At 47.5% G+C, this 14,747-nt stretch overlaps 1 protein-coding gene across 5 annotated transcripts in view; it reads left to right on the top strand.

The window, feature by feature from the left end:
• The window catches only part of CDK12 (cyclin dependent kinase 12), an 80,279-nt gene extending 66,013 nt beyond the window's left edge, over positions 1 to 14,266 (top strand). For 3 of the 5 annotated variants that reach the window (XR_009247003.1, XM_058676688.1, XM_058676689.1), the window contains one exon: positions 982 to 1,424. Coding sequence is in view for 1 of the 5 variants with exons in the window: in XM_058676688.1 (XP_058532671.1) it covers positions 982 to 1,026 (45 nt within the window). In the remaining 4 variants the exon portion in view is untranslated. Of the gene's footprint in view, positions 1 to 981; positions 1,425 to 7,770; positions 8,612 to 14,059 lie in introns of those variants that run through there. The other 2 variants (XR_009247002.1, XR_009247001.1) reach the window with 2 other exon arrangements.
• The last annotated feature ends 481 nt before the right edge of the window (positions 14,267 to 14,747 follow it).

The raw sequence follows: 14,747 nt of genomic DNA, 5'->3' as shown, positions 1-14,747 counted from the left end.
CCCACCAAGCTCAGAAAGAGGGCAGATCAACTTGCCACACCCTTTAGCTGCTCTCTGCCCCTTTAAGGGAAATGGAGGTAGGTAACCAGCTGACTGAACCTACTCACACCTCCAGAAATTAGACACCAGGGCATGGTGCCACCCTCCCAGGCTGGCACATGCTACCCTGGCAGAGGTTCAAGTAGCCCCCCACACACACCCGTCATACTCCCACCCTATGTCTTCCTCTACTCTCTCTTTCTTCCTCTCTCTCTCTCAGCTCAAAGCACAGCTGAGCCTTAAAAGGGGGGCTGGGGGAGTGGGGCGACCAAGCTGGGGCAGGGGGGTGGAGAGCTCCAATAGCACGTTTTCACCTGCCATTTAATTGGATGTATTTTTAATTAATGGGACCTCAGGGACCAACATGAGACAATCTGATCTCTGAATAGGGACAGGGGAGGGATTGGGTAAGGGAGGAGGATTGGGCCACTGGGTGCGGTTACCAGGAACCCGGGCCCATCAATCACTGGCCACTTTGCGTTCTGGCGTGGAGAATAGCGAGGTGGAGGAGGAGGAGGGGAGGCGCTGGGGAAAGGTGCCAGGATTTCCCCCCAACTGCAAAGACCTTCAAAAGGGATGGAATGGTGCTGGTTGACTCGGGTCTGGAGCCCCAGATTGCGGCAGGATGATAGGTGAGGCTCTTTGCTTACTATTGGGTTTGGGGTGGGCCAGTCCCTAGGAATACTGTGAAATTGTGAAAGGCCTGTAGGCAGGCAGAACTCTGAGGTCCCTGAAGAGGATGAGCGCCGTAGACTGTGCTGAGAAGGAGAAGGGCAAGGTTTGGAGATGTCTCTGCTCCTTTTGTCATAAAGGAAGCACCCTGGAAATGACAGACAAAAACTGCTAGTGAGGCCTGGCATCTCTTGGGATATGAAGCATAGAATCTTACCATTGCGAGGAAAGGTGTTGGAGCTCATCTTGCCTGACCTCTTCATTTTGCAGATTTGGAAACCAAGACCCCAGAAGGGAGAGTCAGTGGAGTCCTGACCAGGAGTTGCTTTACAGTCCTGACTTGGAGAACTCATAGCAACACAGGGAAAGGAAAGGTAGGCAGGTGTGGGAGGGAGAACTGAGGGAAGACGGTGGACAAGATGTTTCTCTCCACTGTCTCACATCTCTGTCCCCATAATCTTGGAAACAACTTAGGGAGTCAGCAAGTGCTGACTTTTCTGGGGCTGGATCTTTCTGGGGCACATTTCCTCCTAATAATCTGTTCCAGAGGCCACCTCATTCATGCTCTTGCCTCATCAATGTTCTTGTCTCCAGACAGCCTCCCACTCCCATGGAATTTTGCCATGTTCTCTAAGGTCTACAGAGAATGAAATGTACCAGCTACCCCAACTTCTTAATCAAGACATGACTTTCCCAGTCAAGACTAAATACTGAGCTTTCTTTGAAATTTTCCACGCTGGGCCCGGCGGCGTGGCCTAGCGTGGCTAAAGTCCTCACCTTGAAAGCCCCGGGATCCCATATGGGCGCCGGTTCTAATCCCGGCAGCTCCACTTCCCATCCAGCTCCCTGCTTGTGGCCTGGGAAAGCAGTTGAGGACGGCCCAATGCATTGGGACACTGCAGCCGCGTGGGAGACCTGGAAGAGGTTCCAGGTTCCCAGCTTCGGATCGGCGCGCATCGGCCCATTGCTGCTCACTTGGGGAGTGAATCATCGGACGGAAGATCTTGCTCTCTGTCTCTCCTCCTCTGTGTGTATCTGGCTGTAATAAAATGAATAAATCTTAAAAAAAAAAAAAAAAGAAATCTTCCCAGCCACCATATAAGCCACTGGAGAAAGGCAGTGAGGACTGGTCTTGTACCTCTTGTCTTATTTTGAAGCCTGGAACAGGGCCTGAAGACTGGCTTAGCAATGCCCCTGGATTCATATGGTGCCATGACCCTAGAGTTCCTACAACTTCTAGTCAGGTCTACTCTGGCTTGGAGATGCTGGATACCCTGCAAAAAAGGGCAACTTTCCAGCTGCCCCAATCCACCTGTTGCTTCCCTTGCTGTTCATACACCAGGGTTAAAGAGGGAAAGAATAGAGAGGAAGGGGCCCTTCCCATCAAGTTGCCAAAAGCAGCATTTCTGAATGTCTTCCTCCTCCCTCAAGCAATTCATCATTCTTTTTTCTATGCCTCATGTGGCTAAACTGGAGTTGGGGCAAGGATCGAATGTAGAAGGCAATGCCTGAAGAAGCTTCCATGTTCTCCAGGTTACCAGGACATTTCTCATACCCCTAGCCTCATCCTGTCCTCATGGTAGACCTTCAAGGTCATTTCTCTAAGATTGATTGATTGATTTGAAAGTCAGAGTTCCAGAGAGAGAGGGAGAAATAGAGAGATTTTTCATCTGCTGGTTCACTCCCCAAGATGACTGCATAGCCAGGACTGGGCCAGGCTAAAACCAAGAGCCAGGAAGTTCTTCTCGGTCTCCTGCATGGGAACTAGCAGTTCAAACAGTTGGGCTATCTTCCTCTGCTTTTCCCAGGTTTTAACAGGAACCTGGAGTAGAATTAGAACATCAGGGACATGAAGTGCTACCCATATGGAATGCCAGCATTGCAGGTGGAAGCGCTATTTGCTACACCATAATATCATAATACTTACTTATTTCAAAGGCAGAGTTAAAAAAGAGAGACAGATTTTCCATCCACTGGTTCACTACCCAAATGGCTACAGTAGCCAGAGCTGGACCAATCTGAAGCCAAGAGCTTCTTCCAGGCCTTCCACATCAATGCAGGGGTCCAAGTACATAGGCCATTGTTTGGTGCTGCTTTCTCAGGTGCATTAATAGGGCTGGAGTGGAAGTGGAGCATCCAGGACTCATATGAGAATGCTGGGGCCACATGCAACATCTTTACTAACCATGCTGAACACCTCTGCTCCTGCTATCATCCTACCTTCTCTGTTGCAGGCAGGATGAAAAGAACCTGCTGAGGTTCCCTAAGACAGACCAGAAGGAATCCATCTAGGATCTCTCCCTATTGGCCTAAAGTATTGGGAAAAAAACTGTGCCAGGATACTGGGGACATATTGGAAGGGCTAACAGGCCTAGGTGTTTCTTTAAGGACCAGCACCTTCTTACCTTCAGTTCCACCTGGCTACACCTAACCCTCCCAAGGTTTAGCCAAGGGTGCCAGATCTATAGCCTGGAGTCAGCCCTGGGGTCCAGAGAAACGCTAACTTGAAGGCAAAGGTCACATACCCTGAATTGCAAGCATTCTGGAGGAGAGGGACTAGCTGAGGTGGATCAGGGTTTAGTGTTTAGTGGAACCCCATTTTTCCTTCCCTCTCTACTCTTTCCACACTGTCTGGAGAGAGAGTTGGCTTTTGAACCACACATCTTGACAGTAGCTTCCAAAGCCATAAGCGAGAAGGAAGGCAGAGAAAGGCCTGGGCTGACAAGTGCCCTGGTGTCCTTAAGCACCCAGGAAGGTGACCCTGATTTGAGGGGGAGACAGGAAGGGAGATGGCTGCTTCTAAAACAACAACTTTTCCCCCATTTTCTCCCTGGTTGGAGGTCCCTGCTCTGCCCCACACAGAGCGCTGCAGGGGTCTCACTGCTGGAGTTACTGTTTTTTGCTCCACTATGTCCATCGGCTGCAGAGAGAGTACTGCTGGGGCAGCTCAGTGGCTCTGGGCACTTCCAGAAGTAGTGCTTTCCAAACAGACACAACTACTCTTCCCTACCCTCACTTGTCACCCAGATTTCTGGGTATCCAGCTGACACCAGATTTTTAGAAATTAAAACAAACAATTCAAAAGACATATGAGAGCCTGAAAGGATTACACCTGGTGTCAGTACTGTCCTCCCTGGAAACAGACTGCTGGGACCAGAGAACAGAGTAAGGGGCATGTGGGATGGCTTACTCAGGGTTGATAGAGGCTGGGAAGTGGGGACAGAGTTTGAGATCTCCAGAAGTGCTGCACCTGTCTCCCTCACAGGCCATGTGAGCATTGAACATCTTCTCCATCCAGTTTTAATTGGGGGATAAAAGGATTCTGTGCTTGAGGTCACAGCCAGAAAGATGCCATAAGTGGTTGTAACTCAGACCACAGGCCCAGGGGCCTGTGATTAGGATAGATAAAGGGGAACTGTTGAAAATCTTGGGTGCTAATGTGTTCAAACACAGCATTAATACACAACACACACATTTGAACCTCTGAGAATAATGGCTCAGAAGAGGGGCACGGGACAGAGCCTGAGTTCTTACGTGCCTCCTTGCTGGTGACCTTGCTCTCCAGCCAGGGAAAAGAACCGTAAGCAGAGCTGCTTCAGGTGATACCAGGATGGCTTTGACTGGGGAAACAGACCAGCCTCTCTTGATGCGAGGAGGTGGAACAGCTCTAAGCTCTACTTCCCCAACTCTGCCTGCAGATGAGAAGCCTATGGCCCTGCCAGAAACCCATAATGAAGTTTAGTCCTGAATTAACCCTTCACCTGGCCCCGGGCATAAAGGTGGCATTGTGAGGGGAAGCTTGGGTACACCAGGTGGGGTGTAGGCAGATGTGGGGAGTTCGTCCCCAGGGGCGATAGAAGAACCTTCCTCAATAGCACATGTTCGCTGATCCTTCTCTTTCTCAAGCCTCTTTCTTTGCTCCTGTTCTTTCCACTTCTTGTTAGCGAGCTACACTGCTGGCCACCGTATCCCCTGCAGTCTGTGAGGACATGAGAAGTAGTCTGGTTGCTAGCTTTTCTCATACCCAATTTTCCCTCCTCCTAGCTCCATGAGATCTGAACAGGACCCCCAGCCCCTGACTTCCCGTCACCCTGTGAATGGCAATAGTTGGGGAAGACCCACAGATACACTCAAGCCAATACTGGTATGTCCATTGGCATCAGGGGCCCAGGTCTGAAGCAGAGAGCAGCCCTGGTGAGGCAGTGGGGCCCTGGCCCTTAAATGTGTGTATGCCTGTGCATTGGGCACACTGGTTTATTAGTGTTATTTCAGCATTGTGATGCAGAGAGAGTAAGTGTAACAGCTGCTCCTTGCTTGCAGTGTTTATTGTTACCTAGAGACAACCTCCTGGCTTTTTCCCAGCTCCCCTTCCCCCCCCAGCCCAACCCCCTCCTTGCCAACAATCCTGCTCTCCCTACACTGATGGGAAATTTATAGCTTGCCCATACTTTGCCTTTAACCCTCTCCTGTCCATAGGATAGATGGCCCCAGGGGAAGCAAAAGAGTGATGGGTATGCTTGGGTCCCCAGCAGTATAGAGTAATGTGTGAAGGAGGGAGGGCTGCATGACACTGTCCTTCCATTCTGTGTGTCTGGTATTAGGCCCCCTGTTTGTCCTCCTGATTGTTAATGTAAGAAGAAAAGGGAAAGATCTTTGGACCTTGCCTTGAGGTCCTGGTACCTTCCTCCCAAGACCATTCTCTTTCCTGGACATCTCTAAGCATCCAGTTGGGCTGCCAGAACCTGAGTTAGCACTTGAAATGGAAGGGGTCACTTCCCAGTGGCAGAACTTTGGCCTTCTTCCCTTAGGTTTGAGACAATGGCAACCACAGATGTAACACCTCAAGACAGGCACGAGGCTCTTACTGGGACAGGTGTAATGGTTCAATGGCTAAATCCTCAACTTGCAATGGCCAGGATCCTATATGGGTGCCAGTTTGAGTCCTGGCTGCTCCATTTCCCATCTGGCTCTCTGCCTGTGACCTAGGAAAGCAGTAAAGAACAGCCCAAAGTTTTGGGACCCTGCACCCATGTGAGGAACCCAGAAGAAACTGCTGGCTCCTGGCTTCGGATAGACTCAGCTCTAGCTGTTGCAGCCATTTAGAGAGTGAACCAATGGATGGAAGATCTTTCTCTCTGCCTCTCCTTCTCTCTGTAAATTTTACAATAGAAATAAATGAATTTAAAAAAGAAAAAAGAGAGAGAGAGAGAGGCTCTTGCTTGAGAAATGCCAGCCAAGCCACCACAGCTGGGTAGACACGACATGTTTGCTGAGCCTGAGCCCAGCACTAAGGTTCTGAGAAATTTGCAAGTCATTCTCCAGACTTGACTTCTCATCTAAATAAGCCACACCTTTCAACCTGCCCTCCCACATCCATTCTCTCATGCATGTCTATTGATTTGGCACGTGGCGCAAATCTAGTCATGGTCTCAATTATGGGACAGAAGACGCCTCTCCTGCTGACCCAGGACCTCCTGTAGAGGGGTACTGTGTTCCTATTCACCCTCCTTGCTGGAAATACAGAAAGGAAAGGAAATTTTTGGATTTCAACAGAAATAAACAAACAAAAAACTGACTCATGAGATGAAAGACTTCAAAATGGGTCTACCTTTTTTCAGAGATCGGTCTTCTGCCTGCAATGGGCTGAAATTCAGTTTGTGCCTGTCAAAAAGCATCTGGAAGAGCAGAGTCACTTCCCAAGCCTCCTGCACGTGGTGCACCCCTCCCCAGTCCTTCTCAATGTAGTGCAAGTAGTCATTCTCAATGTAGTTTCAGAGGCAGACAGCCTAGGGTTCCGGTGCCAGTTCTGCTACTTGTCAGCTGTATCACCTAGGTAGTCTATGTAACCACTTGGAGCCCTAATTTTTTTGTCTGTGAAATGCAGATAAACACCTAACTCTTTTTTTTTTTTTTAATTTTAATTTTTTTTTATTACATTGCATTATGTGACACAGTTTTATAGGTACTGGGATTCCCCCCACCCCTCCCCAACACCTAACTCTTAAGTGTGAGAACTTCAGGAAGTGACGTATGGAGAGCCCCCTGGGCCAGAAGGTGTCTGTCCACAGTGGTAGATGCAGTAAAGCCTTGTTACTTTTATGAGGTCAGGAATCCATGCCGTTGTTTCAGGGACTTCAGGATTGTCCTGAGTTTGTAGGTCAAATGCATGTGGGTGTGCATGCTTGTATTAAGAAGTCCACAGTTTTCCTTGTGGTATGACATGGGAGCAGTTGTCCCCTGGAAAGGAAGTGTTCACTGCCTTGGCTCAGACTCCCCAGGAAATCAGTTCTCCCCATCCCACAGTTCTCAAGCCAGCAGCATCTGAGCCACTGTTCTCTCTGGAAGCAGTTATATCCCTGCTGGAGCTGGGTGAGAGCCATTCAAGGAAGAGCGACAGCTCACAGCAGCACTTTACCACTTACCGCATACATTTGACTCTGTTAGTGCTTTTTGATGCTCAGAAGAGACAATTCCATTTATTCAGTGTCTACTAAGTACTAGGCTTTTTTAGAAGATTTGTTTATTTGAAAGACAGAATTACAGAAAGACAGAAGGGGAGAAAAAGAGAGAGAGAGAAAGAGAGGTCTTACTGCCCACAATGGCCAGGGATGGGCTGTACCCAAGGTAGAAGTCTGGAATATCAACCAGCTTTCCCACATGGGTGGCAGGTGTCCAAGGGACTGGGGCATCTTTCTACTGCTTTCCCAGGGTACTGGATTGAAAGTGAAATGACCAGGACTCAAACCGGCACTCACACTAATACTAACTAGCACTGCAGGCAGCTGCTTAACTCACTGTGCTGCAGTGCTATCCTGATGCCAGGTGTTGTACTGGCTGTAGTTTTCTTTGTTTTGTTCTGTTTTTTAAATTTGTTTATTTTTATTGGAAAGGCAGGCATACAGCGAGGAGAGTCAGAAAACGATCTTCCAACCACTGATTCACTTCCCAAGTGGCCACAACGGCTGGAGCTAAGCTGATCCAAAGCCAGGAGCTTCCTCTGGGTCTCCCACATGGGTGCAGTGTTCTGAGGCTCTGGATCACCCTTTACTTCTTTTCTAGGCCACAAGCAGGAAGCTGAATGGGAAATGGAATAGCCAGGACATGAACCAGTGCCCATATGGGATCCCAGCACTTACAAGGTGAGAATTTAGCCAATTGAGCCATTGTGCCAGACCCTGTAGCTTTTGATGTATGGTTAAAATCTATATTTTGTCAACCAGACACACTATGATTTATAAGACTTAGCTCCTATTTTAATTTTGTAGACATTTTTTAAAATTTATCGTACAATTCTGGCTAGTACAACCACTGTGGAAATCAGTATGGAGAGTGCTTGGAGAATTGCAAATAAATCTGCCATATGACCCAGCTATCCCACTCCTAGGAATATACCCAATTGAAATGAAATCTGCATATAAGAAGGGGATCTGTAATCTTATATTTGCAGCAGCACAATCTACAATAGCAGAGACATGGAGACAATCCAGATGTTCATCTAAAGAACAGTGGTTAAAGGAACTGGTACATCTATTTCATGGAATATTATTCAGCTATTAAAAAGAATGAAATTATACTATTTACAACTAGGTGGTCCTAACTAGAGACCATTATGCTTAGTGAAATGAGTGAATCACAAAAGAATAAACACCCTATGTTCTCTCTAATATAAGAAAATAAGCATGGAAAGAGTAACTTCAATAATCCGATCCATACTTTTTTTTTTTTTTGCTCTAGCCCATGTGTTTTGATATTTTTTTATCTCAGTTTTACTTATTCCAAAGACTTTCTTTTCTCTTGTCAAATTCATTGCTGGCTCATGGATTACACGGTGGCATCATTTTTCCCAAGAGACTTTTGTGTTTCCTTTTTGTCACCCGTGTGTTGGTTACTCAGTGGCACATTTTTTCATGGTGCTATAATTTGTTTTTGTCATCGTCGTCGTTGTTGTTGTTTTTGTTGTGGTTGTTCTAACTCATACTAGTTGTTGACCTTGTTTCATGGCTTCTCATTTATGGAAATGTATATAGTAATGGAGTACTGGAGTCCACCATGTCCCGATGTGGAGGTATAATGCAACATTCATTCCTGCTTCCAGACAAAAAATGGATCCCCAAGAAACTGTTGGAAATGTGTAGACAGTGGGATGCTGGACTGTCTGACATTGTCTGTACCAGCAATGTCAGGGTACACTTAAGAGACTGATGGAAGTGTGATTCCTTATGAAGGACTGTACCGTTGTAATAAAATGGGGAAAATCTGTCGGGGTGGGAGTTTGGGGGGGGAATCCCAGTTTGTACGAAATTGTATCACATAATTCAAAAATTCAAAATAAAAATTAAAAAATAATAATAAAATAAATTTATCGTACAATTCTACATGGTCTGGGACTCCCCTCGCCCCATTTTCTACCCCCGACTGATTTTTCCCATAATGTCACAACTCTTCATAAGGTGCTACAATTCCATCAGTCTGTTGTAGACATTTTTTAAAGATTTATCTGTTTTTGTTAGGAGGTCAGATTTATAGAGAGGAGGAGAGACAGAGAGAAAGCTCTTCCATCCGCTGGTCCACTCTCCAAGTGGACTGCAAGAGTTGGAGCTGAACTGCTCCAAAGCCAGAAGCCAGGAACTTCTTCCTGGCCTCCCATGCAGATACAGGGTCCCAAGGCCTTGGGCCATTTGCTACTGCTTTCCCAGGCCACAAGCAAGGAGCTGGAGGGAAAGGAAGTGGAGCAGCTAGGACACAAACCGGCACCCGTTTGGGATCTCAGCACATGCAAGGTAAAGACTTTAGCCACTAGGCTAACACTTCAGGCCCTCTGGTAGACATTTTTACTCTATAAATAATACCATAGTGAATATCAGAATATGAAATACCATGTATTTTTTAATAGGACATTCCAAGAAGTGGAATTTATAAGGTCAAAAGGCAAATACCTTCTCTCCTATGGTTATGATCATTTCATTGATGTACCTTGCTGAGGATACTATTTATTACTCTTCTTTGGGATTTACAGTGGAAACACAAGGGTAGTCCGTTCTTTCTCCAGGCCTCAGCAGAGATTCTGATTATCACTCATAGACTTTTGATCAAGGTGATGGTAGGTTCCCATGCAGTTGTCCCTGTGCATGTGGTCAGTTTCACAGAATGGTAACACTTTTCACTAGAGTGGAATGTCACAACCAGAAAACTGTCATTGATCTCACCCACCAGTCTTATGCAGATTTCTTTGGTTTCCTTGTGACTGGGAGGGTGGTGTGCATACCATGTATTAAATGTTATATAATCTTATTACCATAAGGACTCCTCATAATGCCCTTTTATACTCATACCTACCTCTTGCTTGTCTGCCTTACCTGTCCTCATTCCTTGGTACCTTTAATCTATATTCATATTAAGAACTGTCATCTGGCCCAAAGCCTTGGGACCCTGCACCCGCTTGGGAGACCTAGAGGAGGTTCCTGGCTCCTGGCTTCGGATCAGCACAGCACCAGCCATTGCGGTCACTTGGGGAGTGAATCATCAGATGGAAGATATTTCTCTCTGTCTCTTCTCCTCTCTGTATATATCTGACTTTACAATAGAAAAAAATAAATCTTTTAAAAAAAGAGAACTGTCATTAGTTCAAATGTGGAGTCACAGTGTGCAGCTTTTTATGGCTGGCTTTTATAAAAATGCATCATTAGAGGGTTCAATTAACTAATTCTCAGCCTGCCTGCAATCACCACCACCCTGTAAGGATGCCAGTTCATGTCCCGGCTGCTCCTCTTCCAGTGTAGCTCCCTGCTTGTGGCCTGGGAAAGCAACTGAGGACGGCCAAAAACCTTGGGATCCTGCACCCATGAGGAAGACCTGGAAGAAGCTCCTGGCTTCAGATCAGCACCCATTTGAGGAGTGAACCAGCAATTGAAAGAACCTTTATCTCTGTCTTTTTTTCTCTCTGCAAGTTTGCCTTTTAATAAAAATAAATCCTTTAAAAAATACATCATTGGGGCCTGGCGGCGTGGCCTAGCGTGGCCTAGCATGGCTAAAGTCCTTGCCTTGAACGCCCCGGGATCCCATGTGGGCGCCAGTTCTAATCCCAGCAGCTCCACTTCCCATCCAGCTCCCTGCTTGTGGCCTGGGAAAGCAGTTGAGGATGGCCCAAAGCTTTGGGACCCTGCAGCCGCGTGGGAGACCCAGAGGAGGTTCCGGGTTCCCAGCTTCAGATCGGCATAGCACCGGCCGTTGCTGCTCACTTGGGGGGGTGAATCATCGGACAGAAGATCTTCCCCTCTGTCTCTCCTCCTCTCTGTATATCTGACTTTGTAATAAAATAAATAAATCTAAAAAAAAAATACATCTCCGGGAAGGTTGTCCTAGGACCCTGAGAAGCGGATTGGGAATGCCTCTGAGCGCGCCATGCCATGGGCTGGAGTTGGGGAGGAGCTAGCAGGATCCAGGCGGGGGCCCAAGCGGCTTGGCCCCGGGCCACCATGCGGCTCGGGTGCTCGGGTGCTCGGGTCCCTGCCACGATTCCAGCCTAACACAGCCAAGCTTTCCACCACGTACGTGCGTACATAGGGTGCGAGGCTCTCGGGCGGCCAGTGCGCCATTTGGCGCCAGGCTTCGCCTGCTGGCCGCCCGGCCAGGAAGTTCTGGAATTTGGTTTCTCTGATATGCTGCATGTGACGCTCCGTGCTGAACCCACAGTACTCTGAGAATATGTATTAGTCCTTAAGCTTTTCAAAGGCATTTAATCTTCCTCTGAAGAACCTGTAGTCACTTTATAGTGCCGATCGCCAACATCAGCTCTCTTAAAAGGCAAAATTCCGGGCTTGTCCAGCAGGATGCCCCATTACCTGATAGGATGAGGGATCAGCAGAGGGGTCACAGAAGGCAGGACTATGACATTGACTGGCATTCAAGAACCATACTCGGCGCTAGAATGTGTGAGGCATGCGTGGACCAATCCCCTGAAACTCTGACCCCATTGGACGGTTTAGAAGGGCCGGTGGAGTCTATGCAGGAGGCATGACAGTCTATAGGGCGCTCTGGGCTGACCAGAGCAACCTCTGACATACTTAACACTGGCTGGCAACAGGCCTGGTTGGAGAGCGTCGGGGAGGCCTTGGCTGCGTGGAGCCTACCACTAAGGGGCACAGGAACTAGAGGGAGGCTGAGTTCTGGTCGGGTCACAGTTGTAATCCCTTGGCACAAATATTAATTCGGCTTTGACGCACCATGCCGGATTAGACCACAGCACAGTTTGGTGCTCCGGAGGACCAGGATAGATGTTGGACGGGCTCGGCTAGGCCTCAACCCCATCTGAGCCATATATGAGATATACGTGGGTATGGACGAGCCGTGGCTGGGCTGAAACTCTCAACAGCAGGAACCAGAATGGGTTGAAGAGCGGAGCTGGCCGAAGGACCTGCTGGAATGCGTGAAGCCCGACACCAGGAAGGAGTCGGAGGGAGGAACCTGAACAGTTCCTCTGACAGGAAGCTGACTCTACAAATAAACGCAAGAAGCATGGAGGTAAATAACCCAGAAGAGGCTTTGGAATGTGACCCACTGGCATACACTTGGCTAGGGTTGGGGCAGACCAGGCTGAGTCGGTTCACGTCATCCACTGGCAAGCCCAAGTGCTGAAACTGTGTGGGGGCCTGGCCGGGTTTGGTTGCGATTAAAAAAAAAAAACAAAAAAAAAACCAGTACAGAACACAAAATGCCAAGGTGAAATGGCCTGTGCTAGTAGGGAATGCAACACCCGACCAGCACTCCTCCCACTGGTTTAGGTGAGGGACGAGAGTGTGATGGGCAGAGCCGGGGAGAGATGCGATACTCATTGGTTCCAATAGAGGTCGGGGCTCAGAAGAGAGCCAACCCAGGGGTTAAAACCATCAGCTGATCGGAGTGATGGAAGGTGGCGAGCACTGTGCTTACTAGTAGTACATGTAGGAGTCTGGACTGGGAATGCCTCAAAGTTTTTTTTTAGGGGGATTCCCCTGAACAAAATGGAGGAATCAAAGCATTAACCAAGAAAAGATGGAAAATGGAGCAGATGAATCAACCACCTCAACTTTATGCTTCCAGCGGAAAACTGGACAAGGGGAAACCCTAAGATGGACTATGTCAATCAGTGGACTCTGCACCAGCCTCATCATACCTGGACTGTTGCTGATGATATGTTGGAGCTTCTAACTGATTGAGGTGACGCTCTGCTGGCTCTGCCTACAAACCTGAGAGGGCCTCCCTAAGAGGCCGTTGAACTTGAACTGGACAAGTGGGATGCTGGACTCTGTATGGTGTAAACTTTTAATTAGGGAATCTCAACGGAACTTGAGCTGTGGTTATGCATCAAGGTGAAGGAATTCATGATGGGGGAAGGGCTTGGGGTGAAGGGGGGGGAATCCCAGTACCTATGAAATTGTGTCATGTAATGCAATGTAATTAATGAATAAATGAATATATATAAAAAAAAATACATCTCTTTGGGTCTGGCATGATTGCCTAGTGACTTAAATCCTTGCCTTGCAACCACCATGATCCCATCACCAGTTCATATTCCAGCTGCTCCACTTCCCTTCCAGTTCCCTGCTTATGGCCTGGGAAAGCATTTGAGGATCACCCCAAGCCTTAGGGCTCTGCCCCTGCGTGGGAGACCTGGAGGAAACTCTGGATCAGCTTCAGATCAGCTTTGGATCGGCTCAGCTTCTCTCTGGCCATTGTGACCACTTGGGAAGTGAACCAACAGGTGGAAGATCTTTCTGTCTCTCCTTCTTTCTGTGAATTTGCCTTTCCAATAACAATAAGTCTTTAAAGAAAATAATAATTCCCAATCCAAGGGAGACTGTACCTAAGGGAAGTTATAATGGAAGCGCAGCAGGACTAGATATGTCCATAGGCAGAAACAGAGAGAAATATATCCCTGTACTTGAAATACAAGGATGGACTCACAGTGAAACAACAGATAAGCCCCTACATTGTTGGGAAACACCCCAGTAGCAATATGATGGACTTCTGAGGGCACTCAGAAGACACCTAGTGAAAGACTGGAGAAGAGAACAATGGGGGGGAAGTGGGGAACCCCAATGCCTATTAAACTGTCATAAAATAAAAAATAAAAAGATAAATAAATAAATATACATCATTGATTTCCTGGAGATCCATCCAAACTTTTTTGAGTATCAATAGTTCATTGCTTATATTTATTCATGATACTGATTATTTAACCATGAACCTGTGGAAGAACATGATTCCAGAACCTGGCATGGTGGCCTAGTGGCTAAAGTCCTCACCTTGTATATGCTGGGATCCCATGTGGGCACCAGTTCTAATCCTGACAGTCCCACTTCCCATCCAGCTCCCTGCTTGTGGCCTGGGAAAGCAGTCAAGCAAGGCCCAAAGCCTTGGGACCCTGCACCTGCATGGGAGACCCGGTTGAAGTTCCAGGTTCCTGGCTTTGGATTGGCACAGCACTGGCCATTGCAGTCACTTGAGGAGTGAATCATTGGATGCAAGATCTTCCTCTCTGTCTCTCCTCCTCTCTGTATATCTGATTTTTCAATTAAAAAAATAAATAAATCTTTAAAAAAAAGAAATAAAGCTGTTATGAACATTCATGTATAGATTTTGGTATGAAAGATAAACATTGGTTCATGTTACCAAGCTGACCATTAGCAAGGTTCTCTGACTTTGTAAGCACTAATAATGAATGAGATCATTCTTTTCACTTGTTATATTTTATATTCACAGTAGTTAAACTTCTTAACCCTTTGGGCAGAAGATTGAGTAATGTTCCCAAGGTCACAGGATGTGAAATGGCCAAGGAGAGCTTTGAACTCAAGGTGCTAGACAGGGTTTCCAGCGCTGACTGAGCCTGTGGGGAAGAGGGTGTAGGTGCTACCAGCGAAGCACTGCAGGCTGGGAGAGTCCTGGGGCAGTCTGGGTCAACCTCAGGTCCTCCCAGTCAACTCTGGCTCCTGGGTGAGAGGAGCTGCAGTGTCATGCAACAGGAAGCAAAATGGCACGTGTCCTTGCAACTGTTTCCC

Source organism: Ochotona princeps, chromosome 17 (assembly GCF_030435755.1).
Source record: "Ochotona princeps isolate mOchPri1 chromosome 17, mOchPri1.hap1, whole genome shotgun sequence".
Classification (NCBI taxonomy): domain Eukaryota; kingdom Metazoa; phylum Chordata; class Mammalia; order Lagomorpha; family Ochotonidae; genus Ochotona; species Ochotona princeps.
Note: the sequence above shows the minus strand (reverse complement) of the source record. Positions and strands in the feature narration are given on the sequence as shown.